Raw genomic sequence first — 22440 nt, 5'->3', positions numbered from 1 at the left:
TTTGTTTTATTTTTTAAAAAAGCATGTTTTTATAGGAAAATAAATACCTTTTCTGATATTCTTATAGTTTATGATACTTCAAACACAATGGTTACCTGACCAAAGCAGAGGGCTATCCAGCTCCTCTTTCCTTCACTCCTTACCAGAAATCACAGATGGACGACACTGCCTCTTAGATTAGGCTGGAACACTCAAATTCACACTGTTCTTGGATCTTAGACAGAAACTTAATCAAGCCTGTGCTTGTTTGAAAAGGGAAAAATTATAAATAAAAGCATAATATATAAAAAAAGGCTGAAGAATAATAAGCACCAACTTGGTTAAAGTCAGAGAAGTAACAACCGAATGAGAAATTTTCTGAAAGTAGTAAATAGATCAAATTATTAAAGAGTATAAAGTGGCAATAAAATTTTATAGGGACAAAATTAGGGCTGTGAACATTAGAACAGCTACATAATTTACAGGATTTAAAATACCTCTTACTCCTTGGAAGGAAAGTTATGACCAATCCAGACAACATATTAAAAAGCAAAGACATTACTTTGCCAACAAAGATCCAACCAAAGTCAAGGCTATGGTTTTTCCAGTAGTCATGTATGGATGTGAGAGTTGGACTATAAAGAAAGCTGAGTGCCAAAGAATTGATGCTTTTGAACTGTGGTTTTGGAGAAGACTCTTGAGAGTCCCTTGGACTGCAAGTAGATCCAACCAGTCCATCCTAAAGGAAATCAGTCCTGAATATTCACTGGAAGGACTGATGTTGAAGCTGAAACTCCAATACTTTGGCCACCTGATGAGAAGAGTTGACTCATTTGAAAAGACCCTGGTCCTGGGAAAGACTGAAGGCGGAAGGAGAAGGCGACAGAGGATGAGATGGTTGGATGGCATCACTGACTCAGTGGACATGAGTTTGAGTAAACTCTGGGAGTTGGTGATGGACAGGGAGGCCTGGCTTGCTGAAGTCCATGGGGTCGCAAAGAGTTGGACACAACTGAGTGACTGAACTGAACTTAACTGAAAATACCTCTTCAAATTCTGTAATTACATGAAGTCAAATCATGAGACCAGTAAAAAGTCCTGACCTTAGATGTATAGATCAGGAAAAATATCAAAACTTTTATTCTTTCAACTATATATGTTTATTATATAAAAATATTAGGATAAACAGTTAACTAGAATAATTTATGGAAATGAAAGATTGAAAGTAGAATAACAAATGACTACTTGAATATTTAGAAATATTTGTACAAAAATTAGCCAAATCTAATTAATATCTCCCAGGAATGAATGATAATTCACAATCAAGCCTAAAGTCCAGAGGCTGGAGGGCAGAGTACAGATTATAGGAGGCACTCTGGAAGGGAAATAAGCTACAGGTTTCCCTATAGAAAAGCTCTTCTATATAACATCCCTTCACCCCACCCCACTACTTCCCTATCTTTTCAATACCCTGTATGGTCTAAAATCCTCTTACCTAGGGACTCAGCCTTAATTGCACAGGGGTCCTGTGGTCATGTATGGATGTGAGAGTTGGACTGTGAAGAAGGCTGAGCGCCAAAGAATTGATGCTTTTGAGCTGTGTTGTTGGAGAAGACTCTTGAGAGTCCCTTGGACTGCAAGGAGATCCAACCAGTCCATTCTAAAGATCAGTCCTGGGTGTTCTTTGGAAGGAATGATGCTGAAGCTGAAACTCTAGTACTTTGGCCACCTCATGCAAAGAGTTGACTCATTGGAAAAGACTCTGATGCTGGGAGGGATTGGGGCGGCGGGTGGGGGGGGTGGTGGTGGCAGGAGGAGAAGCGGACGACCGAGGATGAGATGGCTGGATGGCATCACGGACTCGATGGACACAAGTCTGAGTGAACTCTGGGAGATGGTGATGAACAGGGAGGCCTGGTGTGCTGCGATTCATGGGGTCGCAAAGAGTTGGACACGACTGAGTGACTGAACTGAACACTATAAAGATGATGCTCCATTGCCCACCAAATCACCTTCACCAGTATGGTGCCTCCTTCCCTCAGCTGCTGCAACTGTTGGCTCCTAATGACCTACAGCTGTCCCTTTCTCTGGAGACTTTCCCTGGCAGATGAAAGCCACCCGGCCTAGGAAATTACTCCACCCTCACCGCCCTCTACCCCAACTCAAGAAGGGACAACTCAGCAGTACAATTATGCTCCAGGGGGATCCCTCCAAAGCCCCACCACATGGATTAAGCCAAGGCTAGGTTTCTTGATCTTGCCCCTTCCTAACCCTACCTCCTTCCTAACCCTAGCTCTCTCACTCCATCCGGAGTTCTCCTGAAGAGCATGTTCTCAGCAAACCACCTGCACTCAAATCTCCAACTCAGATTTTTCTTCTTGCAAGACATACTATTAGGCTAGTGAAGAAGCTACAGGAAAATTATATTATATATTATATATTATATAACGAGGGTGTAAGATTGTAAAAATGGCGTGATGACTCTAACAATCCTGGCAGAGTAGATTTCTCCAATGTACCTCAGGACCTAGGTAAAAGATGTGAAATGATCCACATTAATCCTTCAGAAGTGGAGGTGAAACCCTCATGACTGAATAAGAGATCAGCATAATGAGATTCATCGGGAATCCAGTAAAGGCCATTCAAGGCCATATACTTAGGGACCAGGCATAAACGGAGGATGAGGAAGGCTGGAAGATGGAATCATTGTGGCTATAAGTTGATTGAGTCAACAATGTAATATCACTGTGAAAGAGCAAACAATAAAAAGATGCGAACTACAACACATAAGAGGGGTGTGAATCTACCTTATAAATTAATCAGATCTTCATTAGGGTATTTTATTTTTTTGTCCCTGTAGTTCAAATGAATGTGGAGAACCTGAAGCATGTCCAGGGGAATGACCAGAGAGATGGAACACAGAGTCAGAGGCAGTGAGACACTTAGTTAAAACAAAGTTAAAGGGAGATGTACTCACTGCCTTCAAGAATAGGTTGTGTTTTATGAGGACTCTGCTGGACAAATAAAATAAAATGGAATTAAAATTGAAAGTAGTTTATATCGACCCAGAGAAGAAGTTTAAGATTGTTTTAGTTGGCTGGTCTGCCTGCCATAACACAATACCATACACTGGATGGCTTAAACAATAGAAATTTACTTTCTCACAATTCTGGAGGTTGGAAGTCCAAAATCAATGTGTTGACAGGTTTTTTTCCCCCCAGGTCTACCTCTCCATGGCTTGCAGTAGCTTTCTTTCCACTGTGTCCTTATATGGTTGTCCCTCAATTTGTGTTATGTCCCAATTACCTCTTTTAAGGACATCATCATATTGGATTAGAGATCACCCTAACAATCCCATGTTAACTTATTTACTACTTTAAAGGCTCTATCTCAAACACAGTCATATTCTGAGGTACTGGAGGCTAAGGTTTCAACACAGAAATTGGGGGCAGGGGGACATAATTCAGCCCACAACAAATATCAGAATGAAAAAACCAAGAAGGACTTTAAAAATTACAGGACAGTCTCATTCCTCAAGACCTTAAAATAGAAATAATCTATTCTAACTGATTTAGACATTTGCCTACTTTAAGGCAGAGGACTCGAGGAGATGATTATTAAAATCCACTTGAATGTAGTTCCTACTGGATGCAGAAGATGGTTCACTTGGCAAATGATGTGTCAGGGGAGCTGGAAGGGAGTTTCTCAGGAGGTTTCAGTGTATAGATGCATGAGTTCCTTTGGTGAACCGCCAAAATCTGAGAGCTAGCCCTTGACCTTGTGGCCTCATAAACCTAACCTTATCATCATACAATGAATAGATTTACCTCTTGGGGTCAACTCTCATTAGCCAAGCTCATGAAACTGAGCAGGAAAACCACAATAAGAACGAATGAGTAATGTAACTGTCACACAGACCAGACTAGACTAATGTACTTTTTTATTATAGCTAAGTTTCATGGGAACTTAATAAGATTGTTTGGTAAAGATGAAATCAGAAGGGTAGGTAGGTGTAACAAACTTATTTATGAAAACAAGTTAATAAGCCTGATGTATGTGCTGCCCATAGGGACGACTTTGCCAATAACATAATCAAAGCCCCCTGGTCAGCTTCAAACCCACCTTTCGATGCCCTGCCTGTGACACACTTCTCCCGGGCCGACTGACACGATGTGAGCTTTAACAGTAGAGGGGGCCAGACAGACACTGGAGGAGGAAGAGGCTTCCCTTCCTGATTCTGGTGTGCTCTCTCTGTTTCCCTGCAATGTGCAAGGCACCATCCCTCAGGGTGGCTTTCCAGCAAGTTCCGTGTCATGGCACCTCCCCATGGGGGGCTCCTGGCACTCAAAAGGGTGGCTTCTCACTGAATTCTGTCCCCTAGAACACAACACTCTCCCCCAGCCCATGAATGGCTGTCCTCAAACCCCAAAGAGCAGTGTCCCAGCAAGCCTGCCAGCAAGCACTTCTGGGAACATCTCAGTGGGCCACAGCTGTGCCCTCTTCAACAAGGTCTGGACCTCACCTCTGCCAGGGGAGGGAGAGGATGTGGCACCCTCTTGCAGACTGGTTCCTTTCTGGGGTGCTCTACCTCAATCCTGGAGACTCCCTACATGTGTTATTCCTGTATACTTAATGGGGATTTTAAAAACTAATTAGTAATTAATCCCCTGTCATAGTTAATAATTCTTAATGCTAAACTTTCCCTGTTAAAGCTACCATGTAATTTCTCTTACTGATACATTATTCGTCTTCATCTTAGGGATTGCCTTGACAGTAGGACCATAATATTAAAAAACCAGAATACTAGTCTTTGAATATTATGGGTACTATTAGAGAATTCTATTAGAGACCTTAATTCTTTCTAAGTTTCTTTTTTAGTTTTTTTAAAAGCAATTTTAATTGTTTTTTATTATGCTGGGTCTTCGCTGTTATATGTAGGCTTTCTCTAGTTGCCGTGAGAGGGAGCTACTCTCTAGTCACAGTGCACAGGCTTCTTACTGGGGTGGGTCTCATGTGGTGGAGCATGGGCTGCAGTAGTTGTGGCGGACGGGTTTAGTTGAGGCAGGTGGCATCTTCCCTGACCAAGGATGGAACCCATGTCCTCAGCACTGGCAGACGAATTCTTTACCACTGGACCACCTGGGAAGTGCTGAGACCTTAATTTTTAACCCAGAATTAGAAATCATGTTGGAATTTCAGATTCTAGGCAGAGCCAAAGGAAGAGTATTTCTAGGTAAGGGGGCTTTTCCACAACATTTAATGACAGTCACAAGCAGCAGTCATTAACAAAATGCCCCATGCCACACATTTACACCTTCACCTCCATCCTCAACCCCACATGGACTGTGGCCCCTCACCTCTCTCACAGAAAGCCTAGCACTCCTGAGTCTCATTCTTGCCTCGCTTTTCCAAGGGCTGGAGCTGGATACTCAGTGACTTCAGTGCTCCCACAGATGTCATTTCCTTCCAGGTCATTCCCTGGCCATGAGCTGTGTCCTAGGAGTAATCAAGTACCAACACTATGATTCTGAGGACATACAAGAGGAAAATCCCTAGAATAAAAGGGCAGGCCAGCCAGAGTCAGAAACTCAAGCAAATGATTAGATAGAGAACAATAAAGCTAATAGCTCTAGTGACTTGATCCTAATAGACTAATAATAAGCCAAAAGACAAAAATCTTTATCATTCTCTGGTAGCCCAGTCAAGTCACTCAGAATGCCTTTCTCATTAACCTACAAACAGTTAAACAAGCCAACAAAACACCTCCTTACCTGTTGTCTTGGCTCATCGAGCTCCTTTTCCAGCTCCTCCAACATCTCCACAGCGTCCTCTCCGCTCTCTGGTCGGTTCTCTCGGAACAAGGCCTGCAGCTCCTCAGGCAGGATGGCCAGGAACTGCTCCAGCACCAGCAGCTCCAGGATCTGCTCCTTGCTGAGCACCTCGGGCCTCAGCCACTGACAGCAAAGCTCACGGAGCCGTCCCAGTGCCTCCCGGGGCCCCGCGGAGTCAGAGTAGCCAAACTGCCTGAACCGCTGGCGGAAGTCCTCCTGGCTACAGGCATTTCCCTGACAGTCAAAGTCCTGCCCCCAAACACAGTCTTCCTCTTCGACCTTCACCACGGTGAGTCTTTCCTGCCCTTTTGGAGCACAGTAGACCAAGGCTGTAGACTTCCCTGCCATTCTGGGCAGAGACAACCTGAAGAGGCTGCCTAGCCGAAGCGGTGGAAAGATGGAGGTCTGTGTCTAACGAGATTTCTTCTGAGTTCTGATGCTCCAGGGAGCTCCTGAGATGGACGATGCTAATGTCACACAGGGGGAAAAAATATGTTTAGAATATAAATTCAGCTATTTGAAGACCAGGTGCCACAGAGCATAGCATAGCACTGTAAAGAAAACTGACGAGAAGGGAGCTTTCGTATAAATGATACATTCATAGATGATTCAGGATTTTTCTCAGGATGTGAAACAGAAAATGTTAAGTATCACTGAAATAAATTCAACTTTTGGTGACCATGTTAGAGACAACATTGCAGACGGTAAGTAGTGCTCATAGATCATGGAAAGCAGGAAAAACACTCTAGTGTGTTATTACTCCTCAGAATAACAAGCACCATTTTACTGAGCACCTACTAGATGCCAAGCACCTGCTAGATACTCAACATAATTTAACTTCCCTAAGAATTCTGCAAGGACAATCATAATTGTGCCCATTTTCCAAATGAGGCTGCTGAGAATCATAAAGGGACCCAAGACACACAAACCAGTAAGCAGCACAACTGTGCTCAGCAACCAGAGTATTTATTAGCTCTTTCTATTAAGCCATGGGGTCTCCCCAAAGAGGGGCTTCCTGAGTGACTCAGTGGTAAAGAATCTGCCTGCCAATGCAGAAGACTTGGGTTCAATCCTTGGGTTGGGAAAATCCTCTGGAGAAGAAAATAGCAACCCATTCCATTTATTCTTGCCTGGGAAATCCCACAGACAGAGGAGCCTGGCGGGTTGCAATCCATGGGGTCACAAAGAGTTGGATACGACTAAACAACAACAACTCCCCAAAGAAGAGAATCTGCACTTAATAAACCTACCTCGGGCCAGGCATTTTACAAATACAATTTTATCGGAAAGTATAAATAACAGTAACAGGTATGCATTATCATCCCCACTTTACAGATGAGGAAACTGAGGTTCTCAAAAGCCAAGTAATTTGCCCAAGGTCCCAAACTGGTATACAGCAAAGTCAAGACATGAACCTAGGAATAGCCAACTCTGATGCACTGGCTTTTTAAAATTACAGAATGCCCAGGACAATCTAGGTTGACACTAAATTAAGAATGAGGGTGAAACTGTTAAAGAAAGGTCATGGAGAATGGCCACAGTGATGTACATAAAAGGAAGGTTTATTCTTGACTTTAAATCACAAGGTTCTGAGACAACACAAAGAAAAGAGGAATGGATTCCTTCATCCATTATCTCAACAATACTTGAGCTCTATGCTAGGCAGTGTACTGATCAGTATTCTCAGAGTACGAAGGTCTGTTTTCAAGGACTCCTAGTTTAGTACACTGAAACCATAATCACAGAAAACTAGTCAATCTAATCACACAGACCACAGCCTTGTCTAACTCAATGAAACTAAGCCATGCCATGTGGGGCCACCCAAGATGGGCGGCTCATGGTGGAGAAGTCTGACAGAATGTGGTCCACTGGAGAAGGGAATGGCAAACCACTTCAGTATTCTTGCCTCGAGAACCCCATGAACAGTATAAAAAGGCAAAATGATAGGATACTGAAAGAGGAACTCCGCAGGTCGGTAGGTGCCCAATGTGCTACTGGAGATCAGTGGAGAAATAACTCCAGAAAGAATGAAGGGATGGAGCCAAAGCAAAAACAATACCCAGTTGTGGATGTGACTGGTGATAGAAGCAAGGTCTGATGCTATAAAGAGCAATATTGCATAGGAACCTGGAATGTCAGGTCCATGAATCAGGGTAAATTGGAAGTGGTCAAACAGGAGATGGCAAGAGTGAACATCGACATTCTATGAATCAGCAAACTAAAATGGACTGGAATGGGTGAATTTAACTCAGATGATCATTATATCTACTACTGTGGGCAAGAATCCCTTAGAAGAAATGGAGTAGCCATCATGGTCAACAAAAGAGTCCAAAATGCAGTACTTGGATGCAATCTCAAAAATGACAGAATGATCTCTGTTTGTTCCCAAGGCAAACCATTCAGTGTCACAGTAATCCAAGTCTATGTCCCAACCAGTAACACGGAAGAAGCTGAACGGTTCTATGAAGACCTACAAGACCTTTTACAACTAACACCCAAAAAAAGATGTCCTTTTCATTACAGGCGACTGGAATGCAAAAGTAGGAAGTCAAGAAACACCTGGGGTGACAGGCAAATTTGGCCTTGGAATACGGGATGAAGCAGGGCAAAGGCTAATAGAGTTTTGCCAAGAGAACACACTGGTCATAGCAAACACCATCTTCCAACAACACAAGAGAAGACTCTACACGTGGACATCACCAGATGGTCAACACCAAAATCAGATTGATTATACTCTTTGCAGCCAAAAATGGAGAAACTCTATACAGTCAGCAAAAGCAAGACCAGGAGCTGACTATGGCTCAGATCATGAACTCCTTATTGCCAAATTCAAACTCAAATTAAAGAAAGTAGGGAAAACCACCAGACCATTCAGGTATTACCTAAATCAAATCCCTTATGATTATACAGTGGACCTGAGAAATAGATTTAAGGGACTAGATCTGATAGATAGAATGCCTGATGAACTATGGACAGAGGTTTGTGACATTGTACAGGAGACGGGAATCAAGACCATCCCCATGGAAGAGAAATGCAAAAAAGCAAACTGGCTGTCTGGGGAGGCCTTACAAGTAGCTGTGAAAAGAAGAGAAGCAAAAAGCAAAGGAGAAAAGGAAAGATATAAGCATCTGAATGCAGAGTTCCAAAGAATAGCAAGGAGAGATCAGAAAGCCTTCCTCAGCGATAAATGCAAAGAAATAGAGGAAAACAACAGAATGGGAAAGACTAGAGATCTCTTCAAGAAAGTTAGAGAAAAGGGAACATTTCATGCAAAGATGGGCTCAATAAAGGACAGAAATGGTATGGACCTAACAGAAGCAGAAGATATTAAGAAGAGGTGGCAAGAATACACAGAAGAATTATACAAAAAAGATCTTCACGACCCAGATAATCATGATGGTGTGATCACTCACCTAGAGCCAGACATCCTGGAATGGGAAGTCAAGTGGGCCTTAGGAAGCATCACTACGAACAAAGCTAGTGGAGGTGATGGAATTCCAGTTGAGCTGTTTCAAATCCTGGAAGATGATGCTGTGAAAGTGCTGCACTCAATATGCCAGCAAATTTGGAAAACTCAGCAGTGGCCACAGGACTGGAAAAGGTCAGTTTTCATTCCAATCCCAAAGAAAGGCAATGCCAAAGAATGCTCAAACTACCACACAATTGCACTCATCTCACGGACTAGTAAATTAATGCTCAATATTCTCCAAGCCAGGCTTCAGCAATACGTGAACCGTGCACTTCCTGATGTTCAAGCTGGTTTTAGAAAAGGCAGAGGAACCAGAGATCAAATTGCCAATATCTGCTGGATCATGGAAAAAGCGAGAGAGTTCCAGAAAAACATCTATTTCTGCTTTATTGACTATGCCAAAGCCTTTGACTTTGTGGATCACAATATACAGCCCCAACCATGAACAAAGATTAGATTAAAGATTTCCATAAAGGCCTTACAAATAGCATGGCTCTGCCCATCAGAGCAAAACCCAGATTTCCCCACAGCCAGTCCCTCCCATCAAGAAGCTTCCACAATCCTCTTATCCATATCCATCAGAGGGCAGACAAAATGAAAACCACATCACAGAAAACTAACCAAACTGATCACATGGATCACAGCCTTGTCTGACTCAATGAAACTATGAGCCATGCCATGCAGGGCCACCCAAGATGGACGGGTCATGGAACAGAGTTCTGACAAAACATGGTCCACTGAAGAAGGGAATGGCAAACCACTTCAGTATTCTTGCCATGAGAACCCCATGAACAGAATGAAAAGGCAAAAAGATTTGATACTGACAGATGACCTCCCTAGGTCAGTAGGTGTCCAATATGATACTGGAGAAAAGTGGAGAAATAGCTCCAGAAAGAATGAAGAGGCTGAGCCAAAGCAAAAACACCACCCAGTTGTGGATGTGACTGGTGATGGAAGTAAAGTCCGATGCTGTAAGAACAATATTCCATAGGAACCTGGAATGTTAGGTCCATGAATCAAGGTAAACTGGAAGCTGTCAAAGTGGAGACAGCAAGAGTGAATATCGCCATTTTAGGAATCAGTGAACTAAAAGGGACCAGAATGGGAGAATTTAATTCAGATGACCATTACATCTACTACTGTGGGCAAGAATCCCTTAGAAGAAATGGAGTAGCCCTCCTAGTTAACAGGAATCCAAAATGCAGTACTTGAGTGCAATCTCAAAAATGACAGAATGATCTCTGCTCATTTCTAAGGTAAACCATTCAATATCACAGTTATCCAAGTCTATGACCCAGCCACTAATGCCAAAGAAGCTGAAGTTGAACGGTTCTATGAAGACCTACAAAACCTTCTAGAACTAACCAAACAAGAAAAAAAAAAAAGTCCTTTTCATCATAGGGGACTGGAATACAAAATCAAGAGATACCTGGAGTAACAGGCAAGTTTCGCCTTGGAGTACAAAATGAAGCAGGGCAAAGGCTAACAGAGTTTTGCCAAGAGAACACACTGGTCTTAGCAAACACCCTCTTCCAACAACACAAGAAATGATTCTACACATGGACATCACCAGATGGTCAATACTGAAATCAGATTGATTATATTCTTCACAGCCAAAGATGGCTCTATACAGTCAGCAGAAACAAGACCAGGAGCTGACTGTGGCTCACATGATGAACTCCTTATTGCCAAATTCAGACTTAAATTGAAGAAAGTAGGGAAAACCACTAGACCATTCAGGTATGACCTAAATCAAATCCTTTACAATTATACAGTGGAAGTGATAAATAGATTCAAGGATTAGATCTGATAGAGTGCCTGAAGAACTATGGACAGAGGTTTGTGACACTGTACAGGAGACAGTGATCAAGAAAAACAAAATGCAAAAAGGCAAAATGGTTGCTTGAAGAGGCCTTATAAATAGCTTAGGAAAGAAGAGAACCAAAAAGCAAAGAAGAAAACAAAAGATATGCCCATCTGAATGCAGAGTTCCAAAGAATAACAAGGAGAGATAAGATAGCCTTCCTAAGTAACCAATATAAAGAAATAGAGGAAAACAATAGAATGGGAAAGACTAGAAACGTCAAGAAAATTAGAGATACCAAGCGAACATTTCATGCAAAGATGGGCACAATAAAGGACAGAAATGTTATGGACCTAACAGAAGCAGAAGATATTAAGAAGAGGTGGCAAGAATACACAGAAGAACTATACGAGAAAGATCTTAATGACCCAGATAACCATGATGATGTGATCACTCACAGAGTCAGATATCCTGGAATGCAAAGTTGGAATGCAAAGATGGAATTCCAGCTGAGCTCTTTCAAATCCTAAAAGATGATGCTGTGAAAGTGCTGCACTCAATATGCCAGCAAATTTGGAAAACTCAGCAGTGGCCACAGGACTGGAAAGGTCAGTTTTCATTCAAATCCCAAAGAATGTTCAAACTAATGCACAATTGCACTCATCTTACATGCTAGCAAAGTAATGCTCAAAATTCTCAAGGCTAGGCTTCCACAGTATGTGAACCAAGAAATTCCAGATGTTCAAGCTGGATTTAGAAAAGGCAGAGGAAGCAGAGATCAAATTGCCAACATCAGCTGGATCACAGAAAAAGCAAGAGAATTCCAGAAAAACATCTATTCCTGCTTCTTTGACTATGCCAAAGCTTTTGACTATGTGGATCACAACAAACAGCGGAAAATTCTTAAAGAGATGGGAATACCAGACCATTTGACCTACCTCCAGAGAAATCTGTCTGCAGGTCAAGAAGCAACAGGTAGAATTGGACATAAAACAACAGACTGGTTCTGAATTAGAAAAGGAGTACATCAAGGCCATATACTGTCACTCTGCTTATTTAACTTATATGCAGAGTACATCATGAGAAATGCTGGGCTGGAAGAAGTACAAGCTGGAATCAAGACTGCCGGGAGAAATATCAATAACCTCAGATAGGCAGATGACAACACCCTTATGGCAGAACGTGAAGAGGAACTAAAAGCCTCTTGATGAAAGTGAAAGAGGAGAGTGAAAAAGTTGGCTTAAAGCTCAACATTCAGAAAACAAAGATCATGGCATCTGGTCCCATCACTTCATGGGAAATAGATGGGGAAACAGTGGATACAGTGTCAGACTTTATTTGGGGGGCTCCAAAATCACTGCTGATGGTGACTGCAGCCATGAAATTAAAAGACGCTTACTCCTTGGAAGGAAAGATATGACCAACGTAGACAGCATATTGAAAAGCAGAGACATTACTTTGCCAACAAAGGTCCATAGTCAAGGCTATGGTTTTTCCAGTGGTCATGTATGGATGTGAGAGTTGGACTGTGAAGAAAGCTGAGTGCCTAAGAATTGATGCTTTTGAACTGTGGTGTTGGAGAAGACTCTTGAGAGTCTCTTGGACTGCAAAGAGATCCAACCAGTCCATCCTAAAGGAGATCAGTCCTGGGTGTGCACTGGAAGGACTGATGCTAAAGCTGAAACTCCAATACTTTGGCCACTTGATTCAAAGAACTGATTCATTTGAAAAGACCCTGATGCTGGGAAAGATTGAAGGCAGGAGAAGAGAATAACAGAGGATGAGATGGTTGCATGGCATCACCGAGTCAATGGACATGAGTTTGAGCAAGCTCTGGGAGTTGGTGATGGACAGGAAGCTTGGTGTGTTGCAGTCCGTGGGGGTGCAAAGAGTCGGACATGACTGAGGGACTGAACTGAACTGACACTTCAGTGGGTTATTTGAGTAATACCCATGCATGTGTGCTCAGTTGCTTCAGCCATGTCCAACTCTTTGTGACCCCGTGGACTGTATCCTGCCAGCCTCCTTTGCTATGCCCTCCTTTAGGGGATCTTCCAGATCCAGGGTTTGAAGTGGCATCTCCTGCATTTCCTTTACTGCAAGTGGATTCTTTACTGCTGAGCCACCGAGGAAGCTCAAGCAATACCTATCATCCTCCACAATGAGATTATAAGCCACATCAAGATTTTTGCTCCCCATGGCATCACGGACTCGATGGACGTGAGTCTGAGTGAACTCCGGGAGATGGTGATGGACAGGGAGGCCTGGCGTGCTGCGATTCATGGGGTCACAAAGAGTCAGACACGACTGAGCGACTGAACTGAACTGAACTGTGTCTCCATCACCCAGTCCAATGTGTGGTACATAGTAGGCGTTACATATATAAAAGAAAGAGTGTCATACAGTTAAGAAAGGAGAGTTTAAAACAGGCAGTGGTCAACATTGTTAAATGCCTAACTAGATCTGAAAAAGTCCCCATTTTTCATACTGCAAGGAGATAACTTAGCTCACAGGAAAAGCACCAGCTTTGGAATCAGGTGACCCCACAATGTGGAATCATAATGCAGCCTCTTACAAGCTATGATATTAGTCGCCAACTAAACCTTTCTGAGATTCCATTTCTTCTCCATTAAAAATGGAGTCAACAGTGCTTTCATCAGAGTTATTACAGGAATTGGAATAACATAAACATTTAGTTTTGCTTGGTATATTAAGCATTTTTTAAATTCTGATGCTTTGACACCTAGGGCCTTGTCAACACTGGAGGGACTGCCCTTTCCAGGGCTAGCAGATTTCAAGAGATAGCAAACTTGCCTGCAGGTATGCCTTTTACATACCAAGCAACCAATCCAGAGCCCCACACACCCACCACCTCCTCCAGGGAGCTTTCTCATCCAGGACCACCATTCCCCTGCCCTAATCACCCCAGGATCAGGTATCAGACAATCAGGGACAACCCCTATGCCTCAGAGCCCTGTCCCTACTTTGAAATTATTCAAAGTAGCCAATCCTAAACCTGATGACCTTGCCCTGTTTCTTGCCACACAAGACACAATAAAGGCTCCTGCCCACTTTCTGCTCATATCACCTCCTAACTGACCCTGGTGCTTCCCCAAGTGGCTCTGTGGGCCAGGCATTCCCCTGTTCTTTTGGGACCTGTAACAAACCACCTTTTCTCACCAATCATCTCCTGATCTGTTGACCGCCCCATAACTAAATAATAATAAAAGTTGCATTTTAAAACACTTGGCCCAGAGGAGATTCTCAACACATCGTGCATACAGCACTCAACATAGTGGATAAGGGAAACGCAAATTTCACGTCAGAAGGCATGGGTTACAGAATAGGCTTCATTGGGGAAACTTGCTGAGTGGTGAGTAAAAAGAGCACATGTCCCCTGATTCTCCAATTATCCCATAGAAAGGAATTCTGGTGTTTTTTTTTTCCCCCTCTCCTTTTGTTTTGGGCTTTTGTTCTTTGTGTTTTTTCGGCTGTGTGCAGCATGCAGGGTTTTAGTTCCCTGACCAGGGATCCAATATGCCCCTTGCACTGAACCACCAGGGAATTTACGGAAGGTAATTCAAGGGAGTGCTCTGGGCAGAGGAACCAGAGATCAAATTGCCAACATCCGCTGGATCATGGAAAAGCAAGAGTTCCAGAAAAACATCTATTTCTGCTTTATCGACTATGCCAAAGCCTTTGACTGTGTGGATCACAATAAACTGTGGAAAATTCTGAAAGAGATGGGAATACCAGACCACCTAACCTGACTCTTGAGAAATCTGTATGCAGGTCAGGAAGCAACAGTTAGAACTGGACATGGAACAGACTGGTTCCAAATAGGAAAAGGAGTACATCAAGGCTGTATATTGTCACCCTGCTTATTTAACTTATATGCAGAGTACATCATGAGAAACGCTGGACTGGAAGAAACACAAGCTGGAATCCAGATTGCCAGGAGAAATATCAATCACCTCAGATATGCAGATGACACCACCCTTATGGCAGAAGGTGAAGAGGCACTAAAAAGCCTCTTGATGAAAGTGAAAGAGGAGAGTGAAAAAGTTGGCTTAAAGCTCAACATTCAGTAAACGAAGATCATGGCGTCTGGTCCCATCACTTCATGGGAAATAGATGGGGAAACATTAGTAACAGTGTCAGACTTTATTTTTTTGGGCTCCAAAATCACTGCAGATGGTGACTGCAGCCATGAAATTAAAAGATGCTTACTCCTTGGAAGGAAAGTTATGACCAACCTAGATAGCATATTCAAAAGCAGAGACATTACTTTGCCGACTAAGGTCCATCTAGTCAAGGCTACGGTTTTCCAGTGGTCATGTATGAATGTGAGAGTTGGACTGTGAAGAAGGCTGAGTGCCGAAGAATTGATGCGTCTGAACGCTGGTGTTGGAGAAGACTCTTCAGGGTCCCTTGGACTGCAAGGAGATCCAACCAGTCCTTTCTGAAGGAGATCAACTCTGGGATTTCTTTGGAAGGAATGATGCTAAAGCTGAAGCTCCAGTACTTTGGCCAACTCATGCGAAGAGTTGACTCATTGGAAAAGACTCTGATGCTGGGAGAGATTGGGGGCAGGAGGAGAAGGGGATGACCCAGGATGAGATGGCTGGATGCCATCATGGACTCAATGGACATGAGTCTGAGTGAACTCTGGGAGTTGGTGATGGACAGGGAGGCCTGGCGTGCTGCGATTCATGGGGTCGCAAAGAGTTGGACACGACTGAGCGACTGAACTGAACTGAAATATGAGAAAGTAGCCTTGTCAGCAAGGGGCATAAAAGTCGATTGCTTTGGACCAGAAGTGTGAATTTAAGTGTCAGCTGTTTTTGGAGTTGTCTAAGGGACCCAATTGCAGGCCGGAAGCACCTCTGGGAGATGAAATCCTGGTCTCAAGTAGCTCTTAGTCCAAGAAACCCAAGGAAGTCCAGGGCACTTCTGGACATTCCTGCTTGCTGCAGTATAAAGTATCTACCTTGTCTGCTTAAACTGTAACAGAAAACACTAATTGAGCTTTCACTGTAGTGTCAAGCATCAGCTACCTGTTCTAAGTGTCTTCATTCATCTTTATAGCACTCTATATTCTAGTTTTACAAAAGAAAAACAGAGAAGTTTTGTACTTTGTCTCAGTCTCAAGGCTAGTAAGTAGTCTGGATTTTGAAACCAAACGGTCTGACTCGAGTCCATACTCGTAGACCGGTACCCTGCTGAACTGCCCTTTCACATCTGCCTTCTCCACTAAACCAACTGCACTTTTGAGGACAGCCTGTGTTTTCATACATTTTTCTAACAACATTTATTGAGTTCCTATTTTGTGCGGGCACTGGGCTAGGCACTGAAAGAGGTATAAACAAGACAATGTCCTTGCATTGTGGTTGTTGAGTTGCTAAGTCGTGTCAGACTTTTGCAACTCCTGTGACCACCCCCCCGCCCCCACCCATCCCATGGACTGTAGCCAGCCAGGCTCCTCTATCCATGGGATTTCCTTCTCCAGGGGATCTTCCCAACCCAGGGATGGAACCAGCGTCTCTTGCACCTCATGCATTGGCAGATGGAGTCCTTACCACTGCTCCACATGGGAAGCCCTTACCACTGAGCCACCCGGGACTGAAATACAGTAGGGAGAGGCAGATGTTAAAAAAAAAAGAGCACGGAATTACCTGATTTAATCGTGTAAGAACTACAAGGGGGAGAGCAGAAGTGCTCTGAGAGTGGCTTGTTTAAAAAAAAAAAATCTAACCTATAAATCTAACCTAGACTGGGGAAGTCAAGAAGGATGGCTGAGATAGGACACAAGAACGAACTCCGGGCGAGTGAAATGGAGGGAAGGATTCCATCTGCGCCCCTGTGACTCCTCCGTCAGCGGCCAGGCACACAGGAAGCGCTCGGTTAGTGCTCGCGGAGTCCAGGGATGCAAAGGCGGGTGGATGAACCGCAAGCGGACAAACCCATGGAAGAATGGACCGACCGACGGATGCGCCGACGGACGGAAGGGCGGGCGGCCAGACGGTACCGTTGAGGGGCGGCCCACTTGGTAGAACCGCATGCTCTGCCTGGGGCCTAGGCAGGCCGAGGCCGCATAGGGCGGTTTAGGAACCACCCGGGGCCGGGGGGCCGCACCGCCTCACTCACCCTTCGCTCCGCGGGCGGCAGAGACTGACCCCAGGTGAAGGGCAGAATGACCTCGGGCGGCGCGCGCCGGAAGTAGGGGGCGGCACGCCCCTCTAGGCCGCCCGGAGGACTGCAGCTCTGTGGCGGGCGCGCGGCGGGGTTCAGAGAACCATTAAGGGGACGGGGGAGAAGGAGGGGTCTCTGGGTGGAACCTGGTGGGGACAGCCCCAGATCGAAAACGGTTGACTGGAGACTGAAAGACGAAAATAGAGATAGAAATAGCGATAGAGCTTAGTGTAGCATCAAGGAGATAAAAATAGAACGGACCATCTGTAAATCTGGGGCAGAGGACCAGATCACATTCGCACACCGCGAACACGCTGTCTGCAAGGACAGTTCTCGAAGCTACAGGGCGGAGAGTAGGGGAAGGGGTCTTACCCCAGCGTGGCGAGAGTGTAAAGTGCAGAACCACCCCACTGTCGACTGCAAGGGCTTGGGGATCCGGGACTCAGCAGTAGAAGGTCACTAATTTTCTCAAAGACTGCGGTACTCAAGCTGAGCCTTGCCGCAGACGGAGTAAAATGGAGATTTAGGAGTTCAGTGTTTCCTACCACGTAGGGAGCTTCAGGAGCGAGAGCACAGCGGTGGGGAGCTCAGGGCCCGCTGGGGAATTAGCCCAGCATCTTGGTTGGCTGGATCCTAGGCTAAGGGATGGGTTGGGATCGGGTTTGGAGAGTTTCAAATGCCCTGCTAAGGAATCAGGAATGCATTTAGTTAGCGGTGCAAGCCATTTACGTGTGACATGGCCAGAATTGTAATTCTGGGGAGTATCTGACAGTGCTTTGTAGACAGGATTAAAGGACAAAAGAGATGAAAGAGGACAGGCGGTTAAAAATGTAAACTTAGCAAGATTTGTGAGTATCTGAAAATATGACTAAAGATAGGGAAGAGACATTACCAAGAGAGATCTTGTGAGAAAAGAAACAAGGAATTATAAAATACTAGTATCAGGGAATGAAGGGGTAGAGCTGGTAGAGAAGAGGAGCTTCTCAGGGAAGCTGGGCCCAGCTAGTTCAAACATCATGAAAGCCAGGAGAGCTCTCAGGAGAGGGAACAAGTGACCAGGAGATGCTACAGAGAGCTGGAGAAGATGCTAAGATGATGCTAGAATTAAGGCAAAGGACAGAAGAAGGGCCAAAGAGATGTTACCTATGGAATGTCCTTGCCTGGGGTTAAGAAGTATATGGTAAGGCCCTGAGAATAGATAATAATTCCTTTCGAGAAATGTGATAATGCAGGAAGGAAATAGGAAACTCGGTCGAGGCAACAGGATTTTAAGGAGTTTGTTTTCTAAGGAGATTAGAGACCTAATTATATTTGTAGAATAAAGAGTGAGTGGGGAGAAAAATTGGAAGATAGAAGAATAGAGGAATAGTTGATGGGGAGAGAATAAGACTGGATAGGTCTCAGGAAGTAAGATGAAACACTATAATAAAAGATGGTACATTTAGTCTACGTTGTCATGCTCTGAATGTAGACCAACCAAGTAGTAGCAGTAGGTGATGCTCATTTTAGAAGTAAATAAGTGCACTGTTTACTGAATTGTCACAAACTGAACACACTTGTGTTACTAGCACTCAGATGAAGAAACAATATTATCCATCCTCAGAAGTGCCTACTGCAGTCTCATCAAGCCACTACCCTCTTCTGGCCCTAAAAGATAGAAACTACCCTAGAGGAGGGCATGGCAACACACTCCAGTATTCTTGCCTGGAGAATCCGCATGGACAGAGGAGCCTGGCAGGCTACAGTCCATGGGGTTGCAAAGAGTTGGACACGACTGAGCAACAGCATAGCATACATACACTAAACCCTTAACATGATAGGTTAGTCTTGCCTATTTTTGTACTTTATGTAAATGGAACTCGATATGCACTCTCTTAATTCAGCCTTCATTCAACACTGTGTGTGAAATTCATATTGCTTTCTGCAGATGTACACTGTACATTCTCATTTCTAGTAAGAATATATTGTGTGATTATGCCAGTACTCAGACATTCTATTATTGGTGAACATTATTGAGAATTAAGTATTTAACTCTCTAAATACATTATTTTTGGATGTTAAGCTAACCTTGTATTGCTAAGATAAATTCCACTTGATCATGATGTATAATTTTTAATATATTGATGGATTTAATTTACTCATATTTGATTGAGAATATTTGTGTCCATATTATTAGAGATATTCATCTGTAGTTTTCTTTTCCTGTGATATCTTTGTCTCACTTTGGTATCAGAGTAATTAATGGCCCCTTTTATTTTCTAGGAGAGATTGTGAAGGATTAATATTTACTTCCCTGATAGCTCAGTTGGTAAAGAATCCACCTGCAATGCAGGAGACCCCAGTTCAATTCCTGGGTCAGGAAGATCCGCTGGACAAGGGATAGGCTACCTACTCTGGTATTCTTGGTATTTCCTTTATGGCTCAGCTGGCAAAGAATCCACTTGCAATGCAGGAGACCCTGGTTCGATCCCTGAGTTGGGAATATCCCCTGGAGAAGGGAAAGACTACCCACTCCATTATTCTGGCCTGGAGAATTCGGTGGACTGTATAGTCCATGGGGTCCCAAAGACTCGGATGCGACTTTCAATATTCTTAAACTGTTTGATAGATTTCACTTGTGAAACTGTCTAGGCCTGTGCTTTTCCTTGTTAGAAAAATTTTTATTATGAACTCAATTTCTTTACTTTTCATATATTTATTGTTTTTATTTCTTTTTCAGTTTTAGTAATTTATATAATTCTAAGTAGTTTGTCCATTTCACTTATGTTGTATAATGTGTTTGCATAAAGTTGTTTATAATAATCCCTGGTTTGGTTTTGTTGCTAAGTCATGTCTGACTCTTGCAACACCATGGACTGTAGCCCACCAGGCTCCTCTGTCCATGGGATTTTCCACGCAAGAATACTGGAGTAGATTGCCATTTCCTTCTCCAGCAGATCTTCCCAACCCAGGAATCAAACCCAGTTCTCCTGCATTGCAGGCAGATTCTTTACCGACTGAGCTATGAGAGAAATTTTTATAGGATTAGTAGTGATGTCCCCTTTTCTTGGCTTTTGTTAATCTCTCTTTTTTCTTTAGTTGATCTAGTAAAGGCCAGCTATATACTAACAAAAATACCAATTTTTGTTGGTATTTTCAAAGAACAAAATTTTGGTATTTTGGGGGGGGGGGGCTAGGTCGCAACCTGTGCCGGGTCTTAGTTGTGGCACACAAGCTCTTTGAGTACTGACTCCTTTACGATTTATCTCTTTCCTCTCAGATTTTTACTGTAATCAGCAAGGGAAAATCATCCATCTATACTTTACACCTTTTGCTTGATAATATCCTCAGTTAACTACCCAAGCTCATCACTTACAAGTTTTATTTTCTGTCCAACAGTAGAATATGATTCAGTCAAGTTCCTGCTACTTTATAAAAAGTATCACCTTTTTCTCCAGCTTCCAATAATGTTTTCTTCATTTCTGAGATGTCACCAGAAGTTTTTGTTTGTTTGTTTTGGTTGTTTTTTTTTTTTTTTTTTTTTGGCCACACCACATGGCTTGTGAGATCTTAGTTCCCAGACCAGGGATTGAACCCCAGGCCCCAGCTGTGAAAGAGCCAAGTCCTAATGGATGGACCACCAGAGAATTTGCCCCCACCAGAAGTATTTTTAATACTCGTTATTTCTAGCAGAATTCTGTTCATGACAATATATGTATTCTCTAAGATGACAGAGGATTCTGCTTCTGAGCTTTTCATTTCCTCTGAGCGCTTGCCAGAGTCACTGTTAATGTCCATATTTCTACCAACAATCTCTATAGGGAGAGAACACCAAGGTCTGGGACTTGCCTGGCCGTCTCCTGGTTGACTCTGCACTTACTGCAGGGGGCATGGCTTCCATTCCTGATCAGGGGACTAAAGTCCTGAATGCTGCATGGCACGGCCAAGGAATGCCAGCAACCACCTGAAGTTAGGAGACGGGGGTGGAACCAGTCCTTCCCTAGAGCCTTCAGAGGATCATGGCCCTTGCTAACACCTTTGATTTTGAGTTTTAAGCTCCAGACTGTGACAGAGTGTATTTCTGTGGCGTTAAGCCACTCAGTTTGTGGTACTAGAAATGGCGTGCTGAACAAACACCTAAAAATGTAGATGTGGCTTTCAAACTGGGAAATGACCAGAAGCTGGAGTCCTGAGATTGATGATACCAAGTCTAGAAGGCCTTGAAGAGATTGTGTCCATACAAAGACCTGTATGCAAATGTTCATGGCACCTTTATTCCTAATGGTGAAAAAAACTATAGATAACCCAAATGCCTATCAACTGGTGAATGGATAAACAAACTGTGATGTGTACATCCAATGGAATATCATTCAGCAACAAAAAGGAGGAGTGGGCTGCTGATACAGCAATATAGCTAAATCTCAAAATAATAATGCTTACTGAAAGAAGTTTGAGTGCAAAAAGGAGTGCATTTTGTTTGAGTCCACGTAAATAACTCTAGAAAATGCTAACTATAATAACAGAAAGCAGAATAGTGGTTGGGGGCTGTGGCAACAAAGGGAGAGATTACCAAGGGAAGGAGGAAACTTTTGGGAATATGTTCATAATTTTCATTATGGTGATGGTTGTATACGTAGGACAAAACTCACCAAATTGTATACTTTAAATATTTGCTGATTATTGCATGCCTGTTATAACTCACTGTGTTTTTTTTTTTTTTTTAAAGCATCTGCACTCCCTACTTGGAAGTGCTGGACCCAAACAAGGAGTCCTTACATTTGGAAGTGCTGGACCCAAACAAGGAGTCCTTACATTTGTTCTTACATAATGTTCCTTACATTTCATCAGGGTCTCATTTACATCCCTGCTGCTGCTGCTAAGTCGCTGCAGTCCCATAGACGGCCTCCTACCAGGCTCCTCTGTCCCTGGGATTCTCCAGGCAAGAACACTGGAGTGGGTTGCCATCATTCACATCCCTAAGATTTCATAAATTGGAACAGGTTCTAGGGGTGAAAGACAAAGTCCTCTTCCTCTACCTCAAGCATCACTTCAGCCAACCACCATTTTCCCAAACCTATACCTTTTCTTCCGACATCTTAACTCACATATCTCACCGGTCTCAATACTTCTATTATTTCCTATTTCTATATCCCCCCCTCCTCCCGCCCTCACCCTTACTTCCCAAG

The 22440-nt window shown here is 43.4% G+C and overlaps 1 protein-coding gene across 1 annotated transcript in view; it reads right to left on the bottom strand.

The window, feature by feature from the left end:
• LOC101116620 (zinc finger and SCAN domain-containing protein 30) overlaps positions 1–21845 on the bottom strand; it is a 32329-nt gene extending 10484 nt beyond the window's left edge. Inside the window, 3 exon segments of the mRNA XM_060405336.1 lie at positions 5337–5475; positions 5751–6277; positions 17648–21845. Coding sequence (XP_060261319.1) covers positions 5337–5475; positions 5751–6158 — 547 coding nt within the window. The 5' untranslated portion in view covers positions 6159–6277; positions 17648–21845.
• Between the last annotated feature and the right edge of the window lie 595 nt (positions 21846–22440).

The sequence above is a fragment of the Ovis aries genome, chromosome 23, assembly GCF_016772045.2.
Source record: "Ovis aries strain OAR_USU_Benz2616 breed Rambouillet chromosome 23, ARS-UI_Ramb_v3.0, whole genome shotgun sequence".
Classification (NCBI taxonomy): domain Eukaryota; kingdom Metazoa; phylum Chordata; class Mammalia; order Artiodactyla; family Bovidae; genus Ovis; species Ovis aries.
Note: the sequence above shows the minus strand (reverse complement) of the source record. Positions and strands in the feature narration are given on the sequence as shown.